Below are 25,922 nucleotides of genomic sequence, written 5' to 3' on the forward strand. Positions count from 1 at the left end.
GATAGGTCCATCAATGGCTATCAGTCAGGATGGGCAGACATTGTGTCCTTAGCCTCTGTTTGCCAGAAGCTGGGAATGGGTGACAGGGGATGGATCACTTGATGATTACCTGTTCTGTTCACTCCCTCTGAAGCACCTGTCATTAGCCACTTTCAGAAGACAGGGCACTGGGCTAGATGGGCTTTTGGTCTGTTCTTATGACAAAGAGGGTATATGGTATTGATCTATAAGCATGTGATGGGTGTGGATAAAATAAGTACAGAAGTCTTGTTTACTACTTCACATAACACACAATCAACCTGTGGAACTCTTTGCCAGGGCATGTTGTGAAGGCCAAGACTGTAACCCTAACCCCTTGCATTCCCCACAATCCTCATCACTGCCCGACTCTCTATGTCCACTCCTCTCTCCACCCCGATAATCCTCAATGCTGCACACCTGCCTGTGTACACCCTGCTCCCTGCTCCACAACCTCCAGTGTTGCCCGCCTGTCCATGAAGTTCCCCCACCCAGGACCAAAACCAGATGCCACACCCCAAAGTGAGAGCTCACAGAAATACCTCCTCAGACTAGGTTAAATTCAGTATCTGTGTCTGTGACAGGTTCGTTCACAGAGACCCCTTTAGGACTGTCACCTGATGTGCTGAGACCACCACTGAGCCCATTTTCTCTGCCAGTCTGGGCCTCCAGAACCCTGTCTTGTTGAGGCAGATAAGCTAATCTGCTGCAAGACAGACCCAGGGTCTGACCCACACCCCCAAAGCTGCAGACTTAACTGAAAATGCCTTAGCAAGTGCTCCTGTCTCTAGCACCCAGGCACCCAGTTCCCAATGGAAACTAAACCCCAAATAAATCCTTTTTACTCTGTATAAAACTTATACAGGGTAAACTCATAAATTATCCACCCTCTGTAACACTGATAGAGAGATATGCTCAGCTGTTTGCTCCCCCAGTTATTAATTATTTATTCTGGGTTAATTAATAAGCAAAAGTGATTTTATTATGGATAAAAAGTAGGATTTAAGTGGTTCCAAGTGGTAAGAGACAGAACAAAGTAAGTTACCAAGCAAAATAAAACAAAACACGCACGTCTAAGCCTCATACAGTAGGAAACTGAATAGAGGTAAATCTCACCCTCTGAGATGTTCCAATAAGCTTCTTTCACAGACTGGACTCCTTCCTAGTCTGGGTCCAATCCTTTTCAGACCAAAGTTGTAGTTTATGGCCTGAGTCCAGCAATCACTCACTTCCCCGTAGTTACAGTCCTTTGTCCCAGTTTCTTTCAGGCATCTCTTTGGGGTGGACAGGCCATCTCTTGAGCCAACTGAAGACAAAATAGAGAGGCTTCCAAGGCTTTTTATATTCGCTGTCTTGTGGGTAGAAACCCCTTTGTTCTTCTGTGCAAAATCACAGCAACAAGATGGAGTTTTTAGCCACCTGGGCAAGTCACATGTCCATGAATTTACTCAGCTTTTTGCAGCTGACATCATTGTTTGCATGTTAGTTTGAACATTCCCAGGAAAGCTCAGATGTGGATTGGCATCTCCCAAAGGCCATTGTCAGTTAAGTGTTTCTTGATTGGGCACTTACTCAGAATAGTCCTTTCTCAAGAAGCTGACCAAATGCTTCACTGATGCTACTTAGAATCAAACACACTGAGATACAAGTACATGGCCAATATTCATAGCTTCAAATACAAAAATGATACATACATGCAGCGTAATCATAACTAGCAAATTACAACCTTTCCCTAGACACCTTACTTGACCTCCTTCGTACAAGATTTCGTGCAAATATAGGACCGTGGTTGCAACAATGATCTATACAGTCCCAGTTCATGTCACTAATGTCACAAGATGAACAGTTTGAGCTGCCTCTTTAGACCTCACAAATGGATACTGGAAAATACATGTGATGCAAAAATCCTATTAATGAGCTTACATTGTACAGACTCCTGTGCAGTGCAAGACAGTATAATTTTGGGTTTATACTCCGGTGGTGGATGTGATCCTGTTGAGATGGGAAATTGGCTGCTGGCTGCTCTTTGTACTTGGGTGGCTTAGGTAAGCCCTCAGGTAGCTTAATTGGGTGTGTGGCATCATCTGCTGTCATGTTGGGTGATAACAGGGAGTTAGACTAAATGACCTTTTCAATCCTTATCTTCTATGCTTATTTGATTCTATGATTCTATGATAACAGGGCCTTAAAAGGCTGAATCACCAGCAAAACATTGTCAAAAAGGGCAAGGCCAGCTGGGTGGTTACAGGGGAGCAGCAGTTCCCACGGCTCCCAGAGTCCTCCCCAGGGGAGACAACCCATCACATTCATACCCTTTGGAGTCCAGATTAGGCCCCCACGCACATGTGATATAAATATCGAAGACGGACTGTAGCATGAACAAGAGATCGAGATGTAGCAGTTGTTTGATTCCTTTTCCACTGTGTTCTCACCCCAGCTGTGTTCTCACCCCAGCAGGGCACGCCTACCAAAAATACCAGCATACTGAAATGGTCCCAGGGCAACAGATTAGGAAAACTCCATGGCTGTTCCCTCGTAAAATGGGGGGTACCATGTGACATGAACTGCAGGTCATTTTGGCCCTGGAAGTGGTGAAGGAATCACACAGTGAGTGGAGAAGTCCCATAGTACTAGCATAGGATAGTACTAGATGAAGGATAGCACAACCCATTTCTGCACTGATTTCTGAAAGTTCAACACTGTATTGAAATTTGATGCCAGAATCCCAGGAGAAAAAAACCTTTCCCATGTCCTTTGACCTGCTTTAATTCAGGATCACATCATTTGGCCTCAACAAAGTGGCACTGATTTTTCAGAAGCTAAAGGACTAGATATTACAACTGAATGGGTGGTATTCAGCGCTATGCTGCTCCGATCAATTGAAAATGGGTTTTGGTCCTGTATCACATGGCAGTACATTATACACAGAAAAGAAAAAAAGCCGTCCCCAATTGCCAGGCTGAACAGTCTGCAAGACACAGTTTGCACTGAGAATCTGAGCTCCTGGTATCAGAGAATAATTTCCTTGCTCTCGAGGGAGGCTCTCAGGCTGAAGTTCTCCAGGGTCTGTTTTCTGCTCTTCCCTCTGCTCACAGAACAGAGGAAATTGACTGGGAATCCTGGCCAATGGGAGAGCCCACAGGGACTGTACAGGGAAATCATAAAGGTCGCTGTCCAGCAAGGCAAGTGTCAGACATGTGAGATTCATACACTGATTCTCAGGGCTCTGCATTCCTGTAGCAGTAAGATTTACTTTCTCTGATAAGCGGAATTTTGGTGAGTTGCCTAATTCTGTATTAAAGTTAGTTCTACAGGATCAGAAAGGGTTGCAGGGTAGAAATCAAGAACCATCTGGGCAAGAATTAACAAGGACAGCAACTTGAACTGTTTAGCATTGTCAGAAAAAACAAGGGATTTGCCTTTTAAAAATTGAACTACAAATGTATTGGAAATAGTTTAGACAAATATTTGTTTTAAGATCAGTTTCTTGTCTCCTATTGTTTCCTTCTATCTGTCTCAATAGCTTGGGATTCTGTGTTACCAGGGGGTTCACAACAAGAATGGGCCACACACTGGCCAGATTCTGCTCTCACATTCTGCCTTCACTGGGTCACTCCAGATTCATACTGGCCACCCTGAGAGCAAAATCAGGGCCCCTGTGTTTTGGAATCCTAATTTTTCATGTCTGGTCTCAGAATGCCACATAAACTCCTACAGTACCCTCACAGCATAGCAATCTCTTTAGCAGGACAAGACCCTGTAATTTTCACAGCTGGGAGCTGAAAGTTAAATACTAAGGGTGAAAACTCGGTCCCTTTGAGATCAATGGCAAAACTCTGAACATGACCAGGATTTCACCCTAAATCCACATGTAGTGATTTACACTGGCCATGAGCCTCCAGTGACTTCAACTCGAGTTGTCCTGTGGCCTCTAAGAACGGGTGAGCTCATTGAGACCAAAGAAGAACTGAAAGGAGAGTTGCTGAAATCTCACAGGCCACAGGCTTTGACATTCAGAACAATTAGGATAAAAAACATTTTCAGGGAGGGAGAAGGGTCTGCTCCCTCTGTGCCCCTGCATCTCTGGTTCTGGAGAGAATGAGAAGCAGCAAAAGGCCATAAAAATAGAGGTATGTTTCTGGCTAAGAGGAAACCAGGCAGTGTTGTAAATCTTACCAGGAAAGGTCCAGGAACACACAGTGTGTGTGTGGGGTAGGAGGGGAGACATGCAGTATCCAGATCACAGTGGTTTGGAATCCTGAAACTGGCGAAATAGGGAATGCACATCCTGCCTAATGCACAGACCGAAGAGTTAGAGCGAGGCATCCTGGAGTTGGGGTTGCCTCAGACCATAATAGAATATGGACCACGCTGTAGCAGATTGTCTCTGACACCATCCCGCATTCGAACCACCCCTCTTCCGATGAGCAATCCCACTACAGCCTCATAGTAACATCAGCAATTGCCAACACAGGAAAAGCAGCCTCAGGAATCTCTGTCTTGGTTTCTAAGAGGCTGCAATACATTAAAGCTTTGTGGCATTTTGAGGAAGTGTTACTCATGCTGGGTCCTTTTCGTCTCCTTGTCCTCTCTCCATCTCACAGGGTCTGTCCCTCTCTCCTTCCTTGCACAGGCTGAGCTGCTTCTGGGATTTCCTTCACCCCCAGAAGGCAGTTCAGGCTGATCTCCCCCTTTTCCCCAGACGCTGAGTTTAAACTAGTCTGAGGAGATATTTCTGTGAGCTGTTGCTGTAGCATCTGTCACCTGGTTTTGGTCCTGCATAAGAGGTATCTCTGCGTGGCAGGACTGGAATTTCTGGAGATGGGGGACCTATGTGGACAAGTGGCCAGCGCTGGGGGTTCTGGGGCAGAGAGCAGCATGTACACGGGCAGGCGGGCAGCACTGGGGCTTCTGGGGGCAGGAAGGAAGGTGTATGCAGACAGCCTGTAAGTAATGGATGCTATGACTCTACAAGGGCATGTGACCAGGCCACATAGTTTGCGATGTCTGTGCTTTTTCCACAAAATGCTTTGGGAACAAAGTTTTGAAACTTGGGTTTCCTGCCATATGCTAAAGCTATATAAGGCAGGGAGTGACATCATGGGTGATTCTTCACTCCCCACACAAGAGGACTCCTGGAAACACCTGAGGAACAAAAACTGAACTTGTGGTTGTGCTGGATTGATACTAAAGGGATTTCTAGCCTTTATATGGAAACCTGAGAAATCTAAGCTGTAAAGGAAATGCAGCTTATGCCTTGTATCATCAATCAGGGTGAAAAACTACTAATTCACACTCAGTCTAATCATCTTGATAAATTCAGTTTGGGTTATTATTTGCTAGGTGATCTGTTTGCTAACCCTTATATACACTTAAAGGCTTACGCGGTTTAAATTAAAACATAAAATAAGTGTACTAACTACAAAAGATACATTTTAAGTGAAGTGTCTGGGGGGGAAATGTCAGCTTGGTTACCACAAGTGAGGACTGTCCTCCTGACATGGAGGGAGGAGCGAACCGGGTAACGAATGCATAGTGGTCAGAGTTCGGATCATGGCAGGATGGTACAGCTCTGGGGTCATGGGCAAGGGAGCTGGGGGTTATTTTGGCTGTAGCCTCTCTATTGTTGGTTCATGCAGTGGCTGGTCAGAGCCTGCATGTTACTGCAGCTGGTTGTGTCCCTGCCTGTGCGAATGCTGGCGGAGGTGATGGACTAGGAGTGGGTCTGCTGCTTGTCACAGCAGCACATTGAGAGAAGGAGCCCAGGCTGGTGAGTCAGAGGGCTCAGTGGTACCCCAGTTTTAGGTGACATTCTGGGGGGAACCCATTACACTTTATTCCTCAGATGCTTCAGTCTCCTCTCATACTCTGACCTCCTGTCCGTACTCTCCTTCCCCATCCCAAGCTGCCACGATTCCAACAGCGTGCTGGTCAGCAGTGATTTCTCCATGCTCCCCAGTCATCCTTGGCTCCCGCAACCTCCGAGCCACCCTACGATCCCCACAGCTCTTACTCTGTAAGGGGTGAGGTGCCTCCCGTCACACCTGCTCCCTTGGCTGGGGGTAATCAGTGACTGTGTCTCACCAGAGAGAAATCTCAAGAGTGGGAAATGCCAAAGTAGGCACCTGTGAGGCTTCTTTTGTTACACCCATACACACCACATGGTCCCTCAGCCTCGTGAAACACACACCTAGTGTAATGTTTCCATGCAGTCACATGAGACTTTCTCCTCTTAGGGTAAATTCAACACGGTCATGAATGGAAAAAAAAATGCCTTCTGTAAGCTACTGCAGGAGCTTCCAGGCAAATGCCTCCAGCCGACACCTGGGTACATGTTCGTAGATTTCAAGGCTAGAAGGGACCATTGTGATCATCTGGTCTGTATAACACAGGCCTGAGAATTTCACCAAAATTATTCCAAGAGCAGATGTTTTAGAGAAACGTCCAACCTTGATATTAAATTCTCAGTGATGAAGAATCTCCACTCAGAATTTCCACTCAGATTTTTTTTTTAATTCAGCTTCCAGGCATTGGATCCTTTTAGACCTCTGTATGCTAGGTTGAAAAGCACTAAATACTAAGACCCTGCTGCCCTTCCTGCCCATTTTGTTGAGCACAAAGTTATAGCTTTGGTCCATCTAGCTATGGTCCATCTAGACCAGTGTCCTCTCTCTCACAGTGACAGCCACAGCTGCTGCAGAAGGTGTAAGAAACCCAGCAGTAACTGGATGGAGGGGATGACCTAACTGTACTGAGGGAGTCACCCTAATGCCGAACAGCTAGAGATTAGCTTGAGCCCTGAAACACGTGGGTGTATAGGATTTGCAAACTATTTATTTAGCTGTAACTATTGTAACTGCATAGTCCCACTACCCATGTAAATGTCCAAATCCTTCCTGATTCTCACTTAGCTTATGGCCTCAACTACCTCTTTTGGCAATTAGGCATTGAGTCTAATTAGGCATTTAGTGAAGAAAGCATTTTTTAAATTTGTTTTGAATGTGCCATGTTTCAGTTTAATTGAATGTCCTCTTGATCTTGTGTTATGAGAGGGTTGGCAGGTGTTTCAAACAAAAAACAGTGAATGATGGTATTAAAAGGATACCAAAAGGAGCCCCAAATGTATAAAGTATAAAAACCACAATAACTTGACAATATTATTTATTTCTAATTGCATTCAGTGATGGCAGTCAAAAATCAGTTGTGAAGAGTTTGCAGCAACAAAATAAATAATTGCACTGGTCACTGCTGATATGTATGACCTGTGGCAGAAGCATTCTACTTTGAAAGAAGACAGCGAGCATGAAATGTTAACTTTTAGAGACTAACAGGAACAAACTAATGAAACTCAAAATATGGACTTTGACTGCCATCACTGAATGCAATTAGAAATAAATAATATTGTCAAGTTATTGTGGTTTTTATACTTTATACATTTGGGGCTCCTTTTGGTATCCTTTTAATACCATCATTCACTGTTTTTTGTTTGAAACACCTGCCAACCCTCCGTCGGGATACTACTACCAGTACTAGGGGTTTTATTTTGAATTTGATTGCCATCTCATAGCATTGTTGCTAATGTGGACAAACTCCTGCTTCAGCTTCTAGCTTTTAAAAAAAATCATATCTGTACTAGGTATCTAACAAAAGCCTTCATTTGTATTTGATTAGTCATGCCTGACTAATCTAATCACCTTCTATGATGAGATTACTGGTTCTGTGGATGAAGGGAAAGCAGTGGATGTATTGTATCTTGACTTTAGCAAAGCTTGTGACAGGGTCTCCCACAGTATTCTTGTCAGCAAGTTAAAGAACTATGGGCTGGATGAATGCATTATAAGGTGGGTAGAAAGTTGGCTAGATTGTCGGGCTCAACGGGTAGTGATCAATGGCTCCATGTCTAGTTGGCAGCCGGTGTCAAGTGGAGTGCCCCAGGGGTCGGTCCTGGGGCCAGTTTTGTTCATTATCTTCATAAATGATCTGGAGAATGGTGTGGATTGCACTCTCAGCAAATTTGCGGATGATACTAAACTGGGAGGAGTGGTAGATATGCTGGAGGGCAGGGATAGGATACAGAGGGACCTAGACAAGTTGGAGGATTGGGCCAAAAGAAATCTGATGAGGTTCAATAAGGATAAGTGCAGGGTCCTGCACTTAGGACGGAAGAACCCAATGCACAGCTACAGACTAGGGACCGAATGGCTAGGCAGCAGTTCTGCAGAAAAGGACTTAGGGGTGACAGTGGACGAGAAGCTGGATATGAGTCAGCAGTGTGCCCTTGTTGCCAAGAAGGCCAATGGCATTTTGGGATGGATAAGTAGGGGCATAGCAAGCAGATCGAGGGACGTGATCGTTCCCCTCTATTCGACATTGGTGAGGCCTCATCTGGAGTACTGTGTCCAGTTTTGGGCCCCACATTACAAGAAGGATGTGGATAAATTGGAGAGAGTCCAGCGAAGGGCAACAAAAATGATTAGGGGTCTGGAACACATGAGTTATGAGGAGAGGCTGAGGGAGCTGGGATTGTTTAGTCTGCAGAAGAGAAGAATGAGGGGAGATTTGATAGCTGCTTTCAACTACCTGAGAGGTAGTTCCAGAGAAGATGGTTCTAGACTATTCTCAGTGGTGGAAGAGGACAGGACAAGGAGTAATGGTCTCAAGTTGCAGTGGGGGAGGTTTAGGCTGGATATTAGGAAAAACTTTTTCACTAAGAGGGTGGTGAAACACTGGAATGCGTTACCTAGGGAGGTGGTGGAATCTCCTTCCTTAGAAGTTGTTAAGGTCAGGCTTGACAAAGCCCTGGCTGGGATGATTTAATTGGGGATGGGTCCTGCTTTTGAGCAGGGGGTTGGACTAGATGACCTTCTGGGGTCCCTTCCAACCCTGATATTCTATGATTCTATGATTCTATGTATATACCAATGTGTTAATAAAAAAAACCCCTTTGTTTCAAGACATAGATTGGGCTATTTATAGGTTAGTTTTGAAGTGTTTGAGGGCTATTAATGCAGTAGAAATCTGGGAAACCTGCAGCACCTCAAGCTGAGCTGGAGGTAGAGCAGGACCAGCCAGAAATACAAGGGCCAGAGAGGAAGCCCAGAAGGCAGATCTGGGCCAGGGCCAGAGCCAGAGAAGCAGCACTGAGCCAGAAGAGCCAGAACTAGGCTGGAGGAGGAACAGCAATGCTGAGGTGGAGCTGGTGACCCGGGGCTGAGCTACAGCGGGGGAGCCACAGAGCCACAGCCAGGATAGTGGATGCCGGCCATGCCACAAGTAAAACAGTGCTGAGAACAATGAGCAGCTGGGGAGAGGAAGGTGGGTCCATGGGCAGAGGGCCGAGCATAGGGAGATATTGCCAGAGAAGAGGGCTTTGAGGCTGGACTGAGAAAGGGGGCCCATGAATCTGATGGGAGGGCAGACGCTGGGGAAAAGGGTCCTTCCACCTAGAGCCTGAGGGCTTGTGGCCACGGCCAGAGCAAGTGTGTGACCTGCGGTCTCACTGCAGTGCAGCCAGTGCCTGGGCAGGAGGCCTGGGGGTGTGAGGAACAGACTTCAAATGTTCCTTACATCCCAGAGACAGCTGTTTGTGATGTCCCCGTGCTCACAGAGCGGCTCCCTTTTTCTTTGAACCTTTCACATTTTTTCATTTTTAATGAAATTTTCATTAATTTTCATGTTTAATAAATTCTATTTGGTTTGAACTTAATGTAGTTATCAGTGGGTCAAGGAAGTGCCTGGTTTGAACAGAGTACCCCAGATTGGGGACACCCTAGCCCCTGTCCTAAGTGACCATGCTGAGACTGGGGGTTCAGCCTCCTAGCGATCCTGGACCCAGTCGTGTCACCATTATGGGGATTCTGCCACACAGGAGAGTGGAAGGGGAGTCCTTGGGGTCAGGAAGGCCTCTGGATAAAGGGAGTAGGAGTGGGGACTCAGACCCTTTCACTAGCCAGTTCCTGTGGGGTAGTGAAGAAGCCAGAAATGTTCCCCAAAATAGTTCCCCACTTCCATTAGGGAACTGGGACAAACTGATGGGTTGGATTTTAGTGATGTGTAAAGAGATGTGTAACTTATGAAATTTTCGTTTAAATTATAAAAGCTGAAATGTGTAACTTTGGGGAACACACTTTCTGAGTAAGGTGAATGCAACATCACTGCACGAGACAGCTTCCCAGATACTGGTATCGCATAAACACTTTTTCCTGTACTATAGTATTATGGGGTTAGAGCAGTAAATCGGACACTGTTTATTTGGCCTCTTGAACATATTTCATAACAAATGAAAGCTTGGTCAAGGTATTGACTACATAATAGATCAACAACTAGCATGAATCACTCCTTCCTCTCAGATGAAGTATTTAGACATGACAAAGGCACCCATAGAAATAATTCTCCTGTGGAAAAAATGCAAATGAAGTTTACGAGCCTTCAGCATTAAAGAAATTCATGGATAATTTTAGTTTAGTTTTTCTCATTGTCCTCCAAAAAAAGATTCTGGAAATGGGAAATGCTGTTTCAAAACTGCTACAGTCCAGAGACAGAGACCTATACAAAGCAGCAGTATTACTTCCCATAGCCAGTGAACATATTGTTCAAGGAAGCCAAACACTCAGCAAGTAAATTATCAGGAAAATGGGACAGACAAATCAAGTATGAAGATAAGTGCCTAAGAAGAGCAAAAAGGAAGGGGAGCAGCTTGACTTGTGGCAGACCAGGGAGGAGAGAAGACCTGCCACTGGCAGCTTGAGGGGAGAGGATCTGAGGGAAGGCAGAATCTCCCCCTGAACAACTGCCCAAAAGTCCCTCCCTGAGGGATGGGAGGGCCTGTTGCAGGGGCAGACTCAGAGGGAAGCATTAATCTCTGGCTCAACTGATCTGCTTTATTTGCTGTTTGGAGTACCCCAGCAGGGGAGAGCCTTTGGACTGAGCTGGCCCTCAGGGGTTTGGTTATACCACAGGAAGAGGCAGTTGCTGCCCAAGAAGACAGGAGAACAACCTCACTGTGACAGATTTCTGTTACCAATCCGCCTGAAGCATCAGGTGATCAGTCTGAGGCCACAGGATCAGTAAGGTAGGAGATGATGTAACACACCAAGTGTTTAAATTTTAAAGCTTTATTGATAAAATAATAAAATAACAGCAGAGAGTGTTGGGGAGGGGGGTTTCCTCATGTCACTCAGAGGAAGGAAGAAAGCGTTAGTGCCCCAACCCCTAACCCACTTTCATACTCACACAAGAACTACCTGAGGCTGGCCAGGCCTGGGTGTAATGAAAGAAGAAGAGGAGGAAGGGTGGACGGCAGTTCTGTCCTGTGTGCACAGGTCGTCCGGGTCCACTGTGATCTCCAAATTGCTCCAGCTCTCAGGAAGGTTTTAAGACCCGGGCTCCTTGGGTGGGGAGGTGCTTCGTTCAGGGACCTCTGCTCCTGGTGCCCTCTCTGCCAGTCCAAACCGGCTTTCCATGTTGTCTTCAGCTTTCTCAAAACACCCCGGCTCCAGGGACACAAGGCTTGCCATCTTGCCCGCTTGCTGTCTCCCCCTCTTGCCATCTCACCGGTGTTTTCAATCTCTGCAGTCTTAGACCTCTTTCTTGGCAGGCAGCCGAGAATCAGATGTGTGCCATGGCCTTGAGCTGGCTGGAGTCAGCGTCTTATCTTCAGGCCTAGCAGGAGCATGAAGTTAACCCATTCTCTGCTCTCTTCCTTATTCCCACTTTGGCCTCTTGCAGCCTGCAAAATAATCTTCCAGTCTTCACTCATACCTTTGACCCTGCCCAAAATTCTTTGTGATGCTTGCAACAGCATTAGGAACATGAGGGGCTGATCTGCCTTCCCCAGGGGAACCCCTGAGGTTGTGACCTCACTACATGCAGACACCAACATTTGCCTTGGGGTGAGCAGACATCCTTCATGCTCCCTTACCCCAGATGGGGACCTGGGGACATTCTCAGGGAGGTGGTCGGAAGTGGCCCAAGGAGGGCCACCTTACATAGGTGGCGAGTATAATAGGCCAGGGGAATCTAGACTTACCTTGTGGCACAGTCACTGCCCCCTGCCTTTGAGGGCATGGACGTCTCAGCCGTTTTTGCCTCGCCTGCGCTCCGCCCCTGGTGCCCCCTCCCTCTTCCCCACATGGATGCACCATGTTCAACCTCTTCCTCTCCCTGCTCTGCTCCTCTGCCAAGGCCCGCATTGTCTCTCACAGAATCCTTCTTCCCCTCCCCCAAGAAGTCCCCTATGATAAAGGAAGGGGTGGGGAAGGTAGCTCCCTTTTATGGACCCAGTCAGCAAGTTAGCTATAAAATCCCTCTTAGAGCTGTTCTCTACTTGCTTTACCTGTAAAGGGTTAAACGAAGTAAGTGGGCACCTGGCCAGAAGAGCCAATGGGAAGGCTAGTACTTTTTAAAACTGAAACAAGGCTCCCCTTTTGTCTGTCTGTGGTTGTACTCTGGGAGTGAGGGGACAGGGCAGAACTATGATGTAAGAAGCTTGGGGACAGGAATGAAAAAATCTTCAGGATCGTACCTAGAAGCTACTCAATTAAAACCCCAGATATGTGAGTAGATCAGGAAATGTCTAGGAAGACCTGATTAGGTTTATCCCTTTTATTTCTTTATGGCTTGTGGACTCCTCTGTGCTAACCCCACGTGCTTTTGTTTTGCTTGTAACCTTTAACTTGGACCTCGAGAAATTATCCTTGATGCTTCCTTAATCTTTGAGGTTGCTCTTTTTAAATCTAGCAAAAGCCTAAGTACCCGTATATATTTTATTCCTTTTTTTTTAAATAAAAATTACCTTTTTTAAGAACAGAATTGGATTTTTGTGTCCTAAGAAGTTTGTGCACATGTTGTTTAATTACTGTTGGCAACAGCTGATTTCCTTTGCTTTCCTTCTCAGCTCGTCCCTGGAGGGGGGCCTGAAAGAACTTGAGGGTACCCCACCGGAAGGCCTTCCCAAGTGTGCCTTCCTGAGCTTTAAAAGGGGTTTTGCACTTGGATGGGGACAGCATCTTCCCATCCAAGGTCAGAGAAAAGCTATAACCTTGGGAGTTTAGTTCAGCCCTGGAATGACTAGTATTGATTTTTAGAGTCCTCGCGGGCCCCCACCTTCTGCACTCGAAGTGCCAGCATGGGGAATCAGCCTTGTCATGGTGGCAGAGAGGTGGGATCATTCTGAACCAGAACCACAGACCTCAGGATTTTAAAAGGGCACGTTTTTCCTTTTGGCAGCCCACAGACCCAGGACATTTTTTTCTTTGTTTCTCTTCCTTGCTGCCTGTGGGGGACCAGGCACACAAAGAGTTCAGCCTGCCAAACCAGGTAGTCCAACAAGCAATTTATTTATTTTTTTTCTAGCTTCATGGGAGTGAAATAGCTAGGCTGGAGTAGGGCAGCCCTGTGCATGAGGTTGCAGACGGGCACCAAAACCCTAGAGCAGCCAGTCTTCCCAAAGTGGCATGCCACAGAGACGACAGGCCTAGATCAAGCCCAGACATCCAGCTGCATGGCAGAAATGCAGGGAGAGAATGGGGGAACATCCCTGATGAGATTTCCACCACTTGGTTTTCTCTAAGCCAGAATCAAGCTTTTCTTTTTACTGTCTTTTGGTACTGCCCATTTGCTCAAGAACCAGAGATGCAGGGGCACAGAAAGAAAGAAGACCCCTCTCCCCCGTCAAAAAAACTGTTCTCCTGGTTGTTCTGAACCTCTAAGCCTGTGAGTTTGAGATTTCAGTAACTCTCCTGTCAGTTCTTCTTTGATCCAAATGAGATATCCTGTCCTTGAAGGCTACGAGACAACTGCTTTTAAAGTCACTGGAGGATCCTCACCAGCCTGGGTTCCTCTCTCAATGTGCTGCGACAAGCTGCAGACCTGCACTAACACAGACAGGGACACACCCAGCTGCTGTTACATGCAGGCTCTGACCAGCCACTGCATGAACCAACAATAGAGACGCTACAGCCAAAATACCCACCAACAGAGTCCCTAGGCTTTGACCCCAGAGCTGTACTGTCCTGCCCTGGTTCAAGCTCCAGCCAATCTGAATTTATTACCTGGTTCACCCCTCCCTGAATGTAGGGAGGACAATACACACTTGTGATAATGAAACTGTGATTCCCCCAACTAGACAATTAACTTAAAGGTACACTGGGTTTAGAGTAAACCATAGTGCATTAACTACAAAAGATAGATTTTAAGTGATTATGAGGGATAGCAAACAGATAAAGAAAAACACAAACTAAGCTGAACACACAGATTCTCAAGGCACAAGCTGCATTTGCTTTGCAGTTTGGGGCTCTCAGATTTCCATCTTCAGGCAAGAAATCCCTTTAGGCTGGGTCCTGCACTTCCCCCAGTTCAATCTTTGTTCCTCAGGTGTTTTCTGTAGTCTTCTTGTGTAGGGAGTGAAGAACCACCCATGATGTGACTCCCTGCCTTATATAGCTTTAGCATATGGCAAGAACCCTTTGCTTCAAAACTTTGTTCCCAGTCCAGCATGTGGGAAAAGTACAGGCTCCCCAAGATGGAGTCCAGAGTTATGTGGCCTGGTCACATGACCTTGTAGAGTCAGAGCATCCATTACGTATAGGCTGAATGGAGCATTCTCAGGGAGGCTCAGGAAGTGAGAGAGACATTTCTCCTCAGGCCTATTATTTTCCCCTAAAGGATCATTGGCCTGAACTGGACGTTCCCAAGTGGCTATCTTACTTTCCCTAATCAGTTTCCCTGAGGCCAGTGCACTATGGTGGTAGTTTAGGTAGCCATGCCCTGCTGGGGTGAGGACACAGGGGTAAAGGAATCAAACAACTGCTACATCTGGATCTTTTCCTCAAGCAACAGTCCCTTCCCCATGTTGGCATCACAGATGCCTGGGGGCCTAATTTGGGCTTCACAGGGTATCAGTGTGAGGGATTGTCACTCCTGGGGGCAGTCTGGGAGCTGTGGGAACTTCTGCACCCCTCTAACCACCGAGCTGGGCTGGCCCCTTTTCACTCTCCTTTGCTGGTAATTCCCCTTCTCCAGACCCTGTTATCACCCAGCAGATGGTGCCACACTCCCAAACTGAGTTACCCAAGGGCTTATCTAAACCACCCAAATACAATCAGCAGACACTAGCCAATTTGCCAGCTCCCCAGTTCACATCCTCCATTGGAGTATAAACCCACAATTACAGTGTCTTGCACTGCATAGGGACCTATACAACATCAGCTCATGGTTTTCACTGGCGAGTGGCAGGCAGTAGCAGCCTTGGGAGCAAGGGGGTGAGGGTGGAGGACAGGAGGGACTAGCAAGCATTGGAACGTGGGGAGTAGGAGAGGAAGGACTTAGCGTGAGGAAGGTGGGGTGCCACAGGCAACCAGGTTGAGGAAAGAAGGGACTCAGCGAGCTCTTGGTGGGAGGGCCATAGAGGAGGGGGTTGAAGGACGGAAGAACCCAATGCACAGCTACAGACTAGGGACTGAATGGCTAGGCAGCAGTTCTGCGGAAAAGGACCTAGGGGTGACAGTGGACGAGAAGCTGGATATGAGTCAGCAGTGTGCCCTTGTTACCAAGAAGGCCAATGGCATTTTGGGATGTATAAGTAGGGGCATAGCTGCTTTCAACTACCTGAAAGGGGGTTCCAAAGAGGATGGCTCTAGACTGTTCTCAATGGTAGCAGATGACAGAACGAGGAGTAATGGTCTCAAGTTGCAGTGGGGGAGGTTTAGATTGGATATTAGGAAAAACTTTTTCACTAAGAGGGTGGTGAAACACTGGAATACGTTACCTAGGGAGGTGGTAGAATCTCCTTCCTTAGAGGTTTTTAAGGTCAGGCTTGACAAAGCCCTGGCTGGGATGATTTAATGGGGAAGTGGTCCTGCTTCGAGCAGGGGGTTGGACTAGATGACCTTCTGGGGTCCCTTCCAATCCTGATATTCTATGATTCTATGAAGGAGAGAAGGGAGTAGAGACCCAGAATATCCCATGGCTACCGGGAGGCCACAGGGGGCCGAAGAGGGGAGAGACTCAGTGAGTGGTGGGCTGTGGGGGCCTCTCGGTGGAGGAGAGAAAGGATTCAGAGAAAAGCAGTGGAGGCCTCAGCAGAGGAGCAGAGCAGGGACAGGAAAAGGTGGAGCATGGGTGAGGCCATGTACAGAAGTGGGATGGGATATCTGGGGTCAAGAGCAGGCAGGGCAACCACAGCCCATGTCTGTGTGATCTCAAAGGTGGCAGAGCAGCGGTTGCCCCACAGGGGAGGTTTAGCCTCCATTGGCCTATTATACCAGCCACCTATGTAAGGTGGCTCCATGGGGGCCAATTCCTAACACCTCCCTGTGAATGTGCCAAGTTCTCCCTCTGGTGTAAAGCAGATGGAAGGGAATCTGCTCTCCCCAAGGCACATTCTGGTGGCTGCATGTAGTGAGGTTGTTCTCCTTTCATCTCGAGCAGCAACTGCCTCTTCCTGTGGCATGGTCCAACCTCAGAGGTCCAGCTCAGTCTAAGGGCTCTCGCCTGCTGGGGCAGTCAAAACAGCAAATGAAGGTGATCAATCAAGTCCAGCATTCATGTGAGAGAGAGAATCATAGAAGATTAGGGTGGGAAGAGACCTCAGGAGGTCATCTAGTCCATTTGTTCATAATGGATCCCTTGAAGACCTGCTCCATGGTTTTTCCAGGGACTGAGTGGATGCTGTAGTTCCATGGATTCTCCTTCTGCACTTTTCTTTTAAAGAGGGGTACTATATAAGCCGTTTTCCAGCCATCTGGGACCTCCCCTGATCACCACAGGTTTTCAAAGATAATGGCCAATGGCTCTGCAGTCACACAACCAAACTCCCTCAGCACCCTCGGATGCACTCTATCCAACCTGATGGACATGTGTTTGTCCAGTTTTAATAAATCATAGAAGATTACGGTCAGAGGAGACCTCAGAAGGTGATCTAATCCAACCCCCTGCTCAAAGCAGGACCAACACAAACTAAATCATCCTAGCCAGGACTTTGTCAAGCCAGGCCTTAAAAACCTCTAAGGATGGAGATTCCACCACCTCCCTAGGTAACGCATTCCAGTGTTTCACCATGCTCCGAGTGAAATAGTGTTTCCTAATACCCAACCTATGTCTCCACCACTGCAACTTGAGACCATTGCTCCTTCTTCTGTCTTCTGCCACCACTGAGCACCGTGCTTTTTGGAACCCCCCTTCAGGTAGATGAAAGCAGCTATCAAATCCCCCCTCACACTTCTCTTCTGCAAACTAAACAAGCCTAGTTCCCTCAGCTTCACCTCGTAAGTCATCTGCCCCAGCAGCCTGATCTTTTTTGTTGTCCTCCGCTGGACTCTGTCCAATTTGTCCACATCCTTTCTGTAGTGGGGGGCCCAAAAATGTATGCAATAGTCCAGATGTGTCCTTACAAGTGCCCAATAGAGGGGAAAAATCACTTCCCTCAATCTGCTGACAATGGCCCTACTAATGCAGACCAATATGCTGTTAGTCTCTTTGTCAACAGCTTCACACTACTGAGATATATCCAGATCTCATCAACTGTAACCCCTAGGTCCTTTTCTGCAGAACTGCTGCCTAGCCATTTGGTCCCTAGTCTGTAGCGGTGCATGGGATTCTTCTGTCCTAAGTGCAGAACTCGGCACTTGTCCTTGTTAAACCTCATCAGATTTCTTTTGGCCCAATCCTCTAGTTTGTCTAGGTCACTCTGAACTCTATGCCTACCCTCCAGCTTATCTACCTCTACCCCCAGCTTAATGTCATCTGCGAACTTGCTGAGGGTGCAATCCATCCCATCATCCAGATCATTAATAAAGATGTTGAACAAAATTAGCTCCAGGACTAACCCCTGTAGCACTATGCTTAATACCGGCTGCAAACTAGATATTGAGCCGTGGATCACTACCCGTTGAGCCTGACAATCTAGCCAGCTTTCTATCCACCTTGTAGTCTATTAATCCAATCCATACTTTTTTAACTTGCTGTGGGAGATTATATCAAAAGATTTGCTAAAGTCAAGATATATTGTGTCCACTGCTTTCCACAGAGCCAGTTATCTCATCATGGAAGTCAATCAGGTTAGTCAGGCCTGACTTGCCCTTGATGAATCCAGGTTGACTGTTCCTAATCATCTTCCTCTCCTTCAAGTGCTTCAAAATGGTTTCCTTCAGAACTTGCTCCATGATTTTTCCAGGGACTCAGGTGAGGCTGACCAGTCTGTAGTTCCTCTGGTTCTCCTTCTTCCCTTTTTTAAAGATGGGCATTATATTTGCCTTCTTCCAACCATCTGGGAGCTCCCCCGATCACCATGAGTTTTCAAAAATAATGGCCAATGGCTCTACAATCACATCAGCCAACTCCCTGAGCACCCTCGGATGCACTAGATTTGGACCACTGGATTTATACATGTCCAGCTTTTCTAAATAGTCCTTAACCTCTTCATAAAATCATAGAATATCAGGGTTGGAAGGGACCTCAGGAGGTCATCTAGTCCAACCCCCTCTTCTTTCGCCACTGAGGGCTGTTAGGATATAGATATGCAGGCCTGTCTGTAAAGGCCTATACTTTAAGTATTTAGGGATATGTTTATCATTTAGCTACTTATAGAGGTATAAAAGAGAGAATCTGTGTAAGGGCCTTCTCTTACTGTGACAGTCTGAGGCCCTGTTCTTAGGCTAAGGCCTTTGGCCAAGCAGCAGAGGCAGCAATAAGCTGCTAAGCAACCGGTCACCTCCTCACATTCCAAACTAGTCATTTTAGAATAAGGCAATCTGGGGCTGTTGGAAAGGTGATCCGATCTGTCATCTCCAGAGAAAGGGAAGAGCCTAGAAGATGTGAAAGGAAATTTAGTTTGATAGTTTTCTGTTTGGTAAGAACTCACTTATCCATAGACACAGCTGGGAAACCCTTATATAGATGTAGTTGTGAAATCCTTACTTCTGTATTGTTTTGTCATTATAGTTCCCCCTTTAGTATTGTTTATTTGCATGGTCTCTGTCTGGTTCTGTGATTGTTTCTGTCTGCTGTATAATTAATTTTGCTGGGTGTAAACTAATGAAGGTGGTGGGATATAATTGCTTAGCTAATCATGTTACAATATGTTAGGATTGGTTAGGTACATTTCAGCAGAATGATTTGTTAAGGTATAGCTACGAATATTACTGTATAAATTAGGGGCAAACAGGAAGAAAGGATTTAAGCTTGCTGGAAGTTCACGCCAATAAACATCTAATTGTTTGCACCTTCGGACTTAGGATATTGTTGCTCTCTGTTCATGTGAGAAGGACCAGGAAAGTGGGAGAGTGAAGGAATAAGCTCTATAACAAGGGCTGCTCACCTCCTCCCCATACTGTGTTGCCCAGAACAGTAGAAAAGGTGCTGACTTTGTCTGTGAAGACCGAGGCAAAAAAAGCATTGAGTACTTCAGCTTTTCCCACATGATCTGTCACTAGGATGTCTCCGCTTTTCATTAAGGGTCCCACACTTTCCCTGACCTTTATCTTATTGCTTACATACCTGGAGAAACCCTTCTTGTTACCCTTCACCTCCCTTGCTAGCTGCAACTCCCGTTCTGTTTTGACCCTCTGGATTACACCCCTGTATGCCAAGAAATATTTTTATACTCCTCCCTAGTCATCTGTCCAAGTTTCCACTTCTTGTAAGATTCCTTTTTGTGTTTAAGCTCACCAAAGATTTCTCTCTTAAGCCAAAATGGTCACCTGCCATATTTGCTATTCTTTCTGCACATCAGGATGGTTTGTTCCTGCACTCTAAATAAGGCTTCTTTAAAATAGTTAGCTACTCTGGACTCCTTTCCCCCTCATATTAGCCTCTCAGGGGATCCTGCTCATCAGTTCCCCAAGGGAGTCAAAGTCTACTTTTCTGAAGTCCAGGGTCTGTATTTTGCTACTCTCCTTTCTTCCTTTTGTGAGGATCTTGAACTCAACCATCACATGGTCACTGCAGCCCAGGTTGCCACCCAAATCTTCTTCCTCTACCAATGCTTCTCTGTTTGTCAGCAGTAGGTCAAGAGAAGCATGCCCCCTAGTTGGTTCCTCCATCACTTGCACCAGGAAGTTATCCCCAACACTCTCCAAAAATTTCCTGGATTGTCTGTGCATTGCCTTATAGATCTGCCAGCAGATGGAGGGTGATTGAAGTCCCCCTGAGAACCAGGGTGTGTGATATGGAAACTTCTTTTAGTTGTCCAAAGAAAGCCTTGTCTGCCTCATCCTCCTGGTCTAGTGGTCTATAGCAGATGCCCACCATGACATCACCCTTGTTGCTCTCAACTCTAAACATAATGCAAAGACAATCAACAAGCTTTTTTCCAGTTTCATACAGGAGCTCTGAGCAAGTACAATGCTCTCATACATACAGGTTAGCTCCTCCACCTTTCCCCCCCCCCAGTCCTTCCTGAACAGTTTATAGACATCCATGATAGTGCTCCACGCATGTGAGTTATTCCAATCACACCATAGTTCCTTGACTGTACCAGGACTTCCAATTCTTCCTGCTTGTTTCCCACACTGCCAGAGTTCATGTACCGGAACCTAGGTATCTAGCCGATTGTCCTACTTTCTCAATATGAATCAGGAGGCCTCCCCTGTTGTGCACTCCGTCTTGTATTTCCTCCCAGTATCCCACTTCCCCACTTACCTCTGGGCTTAGATGTCCAGCCCCTGAAAACCTAGTTTAAAGGTGAATACTTCCCTCTCCAGATCCCATGCAGCACACCGTCCCTTCCCTCAGGGAGGGACCTTTGGGCAGTTGCTCAGGTGTGATCCTGCCTCCCTCAGCTCATCTCCCCTGGAGCTGCCAGTAGCAGCTCTCCTCTCCTACCTGGTCTGCCACAAAATGATCTGCTCCCCTGCCCTTTTGCCTTCTGCAAGCATTTTTCTTCAGACTTGATATGTCTACCCTATTTTCTGATTATTTACTTGCTGAACGTTTGGTTTCTTTGAACTCAATTTAAAATTTTCTACAAGCTCAGTTCATTTGAGAATTGATACTGCTGCTTTGTACAGATCTTTGTGTCACATTCCCTTACTCTGCACTGCTGTGAGAACCCCCACTCCTGGGCTGTTCACACACAGTCTCTGGCTACTACCAGCTGCTTGAAAGCAAATGACACTAGCCAATATCTCCTGTATGAGACACAACTTTAGGAACCTAAATCTTGCAGTGTCCCATTTTGCCCACTGGACACTGCAAGCTTATATGACTTCATCAATTTAACAAAGAATTTTATATGTAGTAGGCTTGTTATCCCAAGAGGAGTCTCTGGCACTCTTCAGACCAAGCACACTGCTTCAAGTGGAGCAAACAAACAGATTTATTAATTATAAAGCTAGATTTTAGTTGATTATAAGTCAAAGCATAGCAAGTCAGAGTGGTTACCCATATAAAATAAAACATGAGCACGCAGCCTAAACTCTCAACCATATTAGACTGGGCAGCAATTAGATTACACAGTTTTTCTCAACCCCCCCCCCCCCCACCGCTCCCCCCCCACCAGTCTGTGTTTTTGGATTGTAGAAGTTTTGAAACAGGATTTCCCATTTCCACAATATTTCTTTGGAGCACAATGATAAAAACAAACTAAAATTTTCCATTAATTTCTTTAACGCTAAAGGCTCATAAATTCATCAGCATTTTTGCTCTGAAGAATGATTTCTGTGGGTGCCTTCATTGTGTCTAAATATTGGAAATAAAAGGAAGCTTGCTTGACCAAGGTTTAATTTGTTATGAAATATGTTGAATAGACCACATGAAAAATGTCAGGTTTACTGCTCTAACCCCATAATAAAATAGTAATGGAAAAAGGTTTAATATGATACCAGACTCTGGGAAGCTGTCCCATGCAGTAATGTGATATTCACCTTACGCAGAAAGTGTGCTCCCATAAGTTACACATTTTAGCTTTTCTCATTGTTATAAACATTTCAAAGTTACACATATATTTACACGTCACTTAAAACCAATCTATCAATTTCTCCCAGTTCCCAAATGTAAGCAGGGAACTATTGTAGTGAACAGCCCTGGTTTCTGCACCACCCCAGGGGAATTGGCTAGTAAAAGGGTCTCAGGCCCCAATCCCACTCCCTTTACCCAGAGGCCAGCCCGCAGTGCTTGGTGATGCAGTGATAAGATGTTAGGTGTGAAGAACTTCTCAGACTGTGAACTTCCACAATGCTGAGGTCAGCCAAACTGGGACAGAGCACCCTTAATTAAGGAGGAGATATCGTTTCCCCCTCTTGTCATACAGGTTTAAACTCAATGTTCCCCCAGCGATCACCTTCTGCTGATGTATTTGCCCACTTTCACACGAAGCTCTTTGGTTTTGACCCCGTAAATGATAGGGTTGAACATGTGGGGGACAAGGAAGTAGAGGTTAGCCAAGATGATGTGAACATGGGGAGTGATGCCCTGACCAAAGCGATGTGTCAGAGAAGTGAAGATGAAAGGACTATAAGACATCAGCATCACACTGACGTGGGCTGTGCAGGTGTTGAGGGCTTTCTGGTGGGCTGTCTTGGAGGAGATTCTGAGGACAGACCTGATGATCAGACTGTAGGACAGAGCAATGAGTGTCAGGTCTAACCCAATGACTATAAATGCTCCCACCAAGCCATACATCCCATCAAATGTGGTGTCCCCACACGACATCTTCACCACAGCCATATGGTCACAGTATGTATGGTGGATAATGTGGTTGTTACAGAATGGCTGCCTGATCAGGAGCAAGGTCAGAGGTAGAATGAATACAACAGCTCTCATGAAACCCACTAGCCCTAGCTTAGCTATTCGTACATTGGTGAGGATGGTAGCGTATCTCAGAGGGTTACATATGGCAAGGTAGCGATCGAAGGCCATTGTCATGAGGATGGCTGAGTGCATCATGGAACTTGTATGAACGAAGAACATCTGGGTGAGGCAGCCACAGACAGTAATGCCTTTCAAATTGAACCAAAATATACACAGTGCCTTTGGCACGATGGCAGTAGCCGTGCCAATGTCTGTGATTGACAGCATGCAAATCAGCAGGTACATTGGCTTGTGCAGGGTCTGCTCTTTGCCTACAACAAAGAGAACTGTGAAATTGCCAAAGAGGCCGATAATATAGAACATAGAGAAAGGGATGGAAATCCAGATGTGGGCAGCTTCCAGGCCAGGGATTCCCATTAGCATGAAAGTTGAAGGTTCAGATGGGGTGAGGTTGAGAGCTGCCATGAGGTGGTCGATTCATCGGTTAGGCGAAGAAATGCTCAAGGTGCCTGTGAAGGGAGAGAAGAACATTGATGGTGTTTACACACTTCATAACAAATAGTATGGTAAATATTTTATAGTTATTATCCAGCTAGAAAAGGGGAATGAGTAGTGACGTGGCAACATTTACAGATGGCACCAGATTATTTAGGTCTTCGTCAAGTCCAGAGAAGTCCTCAGAGGGAGCTAACCAAGCCAGGTGAATGGGCAGCATGATGATAGAGAAACTTCAATGTCAATATCAGTAACGTGTATTCTCATTAGAGGGAAGTGCTTGAAGTCCTCAATCACCTGGGAAGGTTGTAATTTAATTGCATGAACTCAGGAATGGGACCTAGGCATCATGGTATACAGCTCTGGGAAAGCCTGCTAACAGTGCACCCATGGACAGAGGCTAAGCAAAATATTGGGATCCAGAAGGAGTGGGTTGGAGAACCACCCAGAAAATAAAATGTCATGAGATCAGTCCATCAATGTTTCACCATCCTCTGCACTCCTCTGTGTAGTAATGTGCACCCTTCTCACAAAGGATATTACATAACTAGAGGGGTTCAGGCAACAACAATGAGAATGATAATGGGCCTGGGGAAACTGTCATCTGGAGAGAGGTTGAAAAGACTGGGATAATTACCTTACAAAGGTGATGAATAAGATGGGACATGAGAAAAGCATTTAAAATACTGACTGGTAGAGAGTAGACTGAGAATGTGTTCTCCCTGTCTCCTAATATAAGATTAAGAGGACATTCAATTAAATATGGCATATTGAAAACCAATAAAAAAGAATGCTTTCTTCAATCTATGGTTAATTAGACTAAAGAAATTGTTGCCACAAGAGGTAGTTGAGTAGTAAGAATCAGGAAGGGTTTGGACATTTACATGGTAGTTAAGACTATCCAGTTACAATAGTTACAGCTAAATACATAGTTCGCAAAGTCTAGATGCCATAGTGTTTCAGGGCATAAGCCAATCTCCAGCAGTCAGGCATTAGGGGACACCCTCCAGATGGTCAGGTCACCTCACCCCCATGCATCTACTGCTGAGTTTCTTACACCTTCTTCTGCAGCACCCGGGGCTGTCCCTGTTAGAGAGAGGACTCGGAACTAGACGGAGTTTAGGTCTGATCCAAGATGTAATTCCAATGTTGGAAAGGAGCTCAGTTTCCTCCATGGAAACAGACATAATCATGGGCAAGAATGTCACAAGGGTCTTGGTATTTAGGGCTACAGGCCTGCACCTCTGTTACTTCCCTTGTTTCTTTTGGTGAGACTCTTTCTTGCAGACACCCAGCTTTGTCTGAAGCATAAGTTACAGGTGTTAACTGACAAATGTAAGAAGAGACACGTGTCAGCAACTCAGCTAGCCCTTCTCACGCCTGAATATCGAAGTTTACAGATGACACAAAAAATGGGGGATTGTAAATAATGAAGAAGACAGGTCACTGTTCAGAGCCATCTGGATTAGTTGGTAAACTGGGTCAAAGCAAACAATATGTGTCCTAATATAGCTTTGTAGATATCTACATCTAGGAAGAAAGAATTTAGGTGATGCTTATATGATGGGGTGTGAAAAGATAATTAGCTAAAGATGAGCTCCCAGTGAGACTCTTAGCCAAAAGAGCCAATGTGATCCTGGGGTGATAACCTGGAGAATCTCAAGGAGACGTAGAGAAGTTATTTTATCTCTATAGTTGCCACTGATGCAAATGCTGGAGGACCCTTTGTCCGCTTCTGATGTCCACAATTAAAGATATTGATATACTGATATATTGAAGAGGGTTCAGAGAAGAGTCACAAAAATTATTAAAAGATTAGAAAAAATGCTTTATAGTGATAGACTCAAAGATCTCAATCTATTTAGTTTAACAAAGGTTAAATGGTGACTTGATAGTCTACAAGTACCTATATGGGGAACAAACATTTAATAATAGGCTTTTCAGCCTAGCATAGCACGATTCAATGGCTTTAAATGGAAGTTAAAACAGTTATGAGTGGAAATAAGGTGTCCATTGTTTAAGTGGTAAGTTTTGGAAAAAACTTACCGAGGTTCTTGGTGGATTATCCATCGGAGATTTTTTTTTTAAATTGGGGTTGGATGTTTCTCTAAAAGATCTGCTCTAGGAACAATTTTGGGGAAGTTCTCTGGCTTGTACTTGACAGGAAATCAGACCAGATGATCACAATGGTCCCTTGGAATCTACGAACATGTCCCCAGGGGTCACCTGGATGCATTTTGCCTGCAAGCTTGTGTCTGAGCTTACTAAAGGCATTTTTTTCTATTCATTCCCATGTTCAATTTAACCCTAGTGGGAGCAATTATCATGTGACTATGGCACCTTGAAAATATTATACTAGGTGTGTATTTAGCGAGGCTGAGGGATCCCACGATGCACTATATGGATGAACAGTTTAGGTGAGAAAAACAAAGACTTCAGCCCATGAACTCTAGTACAACCCTTGCCATTAATAGCTAACAGAGCTGGCTAGCAAATGCTCCCAGAGCATCCTGAGTTTAAAATCTGTGTCCCAGTGACCCACTCTTTCAATCAGCTACCAGTGATTCCTGCATGTGCCAGCTGTATTTATCTAAGCTTTCACATATCCTAGAGTTGCCCGCTAACATTATATAATGTGCATACTTCTCAGCATCTGAATTGTT

General features: G+C 45.7%; 1 protein-coding gene across 1 annotated transcript; it reads right to left on the bottom strand.

Annotated features, from left to right (window-relative positions):
- Window positions 1-22,290: 22,290 nt before the first annotated feature.
- Window positions 22,291-23,229, bottom strand: LOC311532940 (olfactory receptor 52P1-like; the record flags this gene model as incomplete). Its single annotated transcript, XM_084651957.1, has 1 exon — window positions 22,291-23,229. One exon carries the CDS (start codon window positions 23,227-23,229, stop codon window positions 22,291-22,293), a length of 939 nt encoding a protein of 312 aa, XP_084508083.1.
- Between the last annotated feature and the right edge of the window lie 2,693 nt (window positions 23,230-25,922).

The sequence above is a fragment of the Lepidochelys olivacea genome (assembly GCF_965140295.1).
Source record: "Lepidochelys olivacea isolate rLepOli2 genome assembly, chromosome: 1".
Lineage (NCBI taxonomy): Eukaryota > Metazoa > Chordata > Testudines > Cheloniidae > Lepidochelys > Lepidochelys olivacea.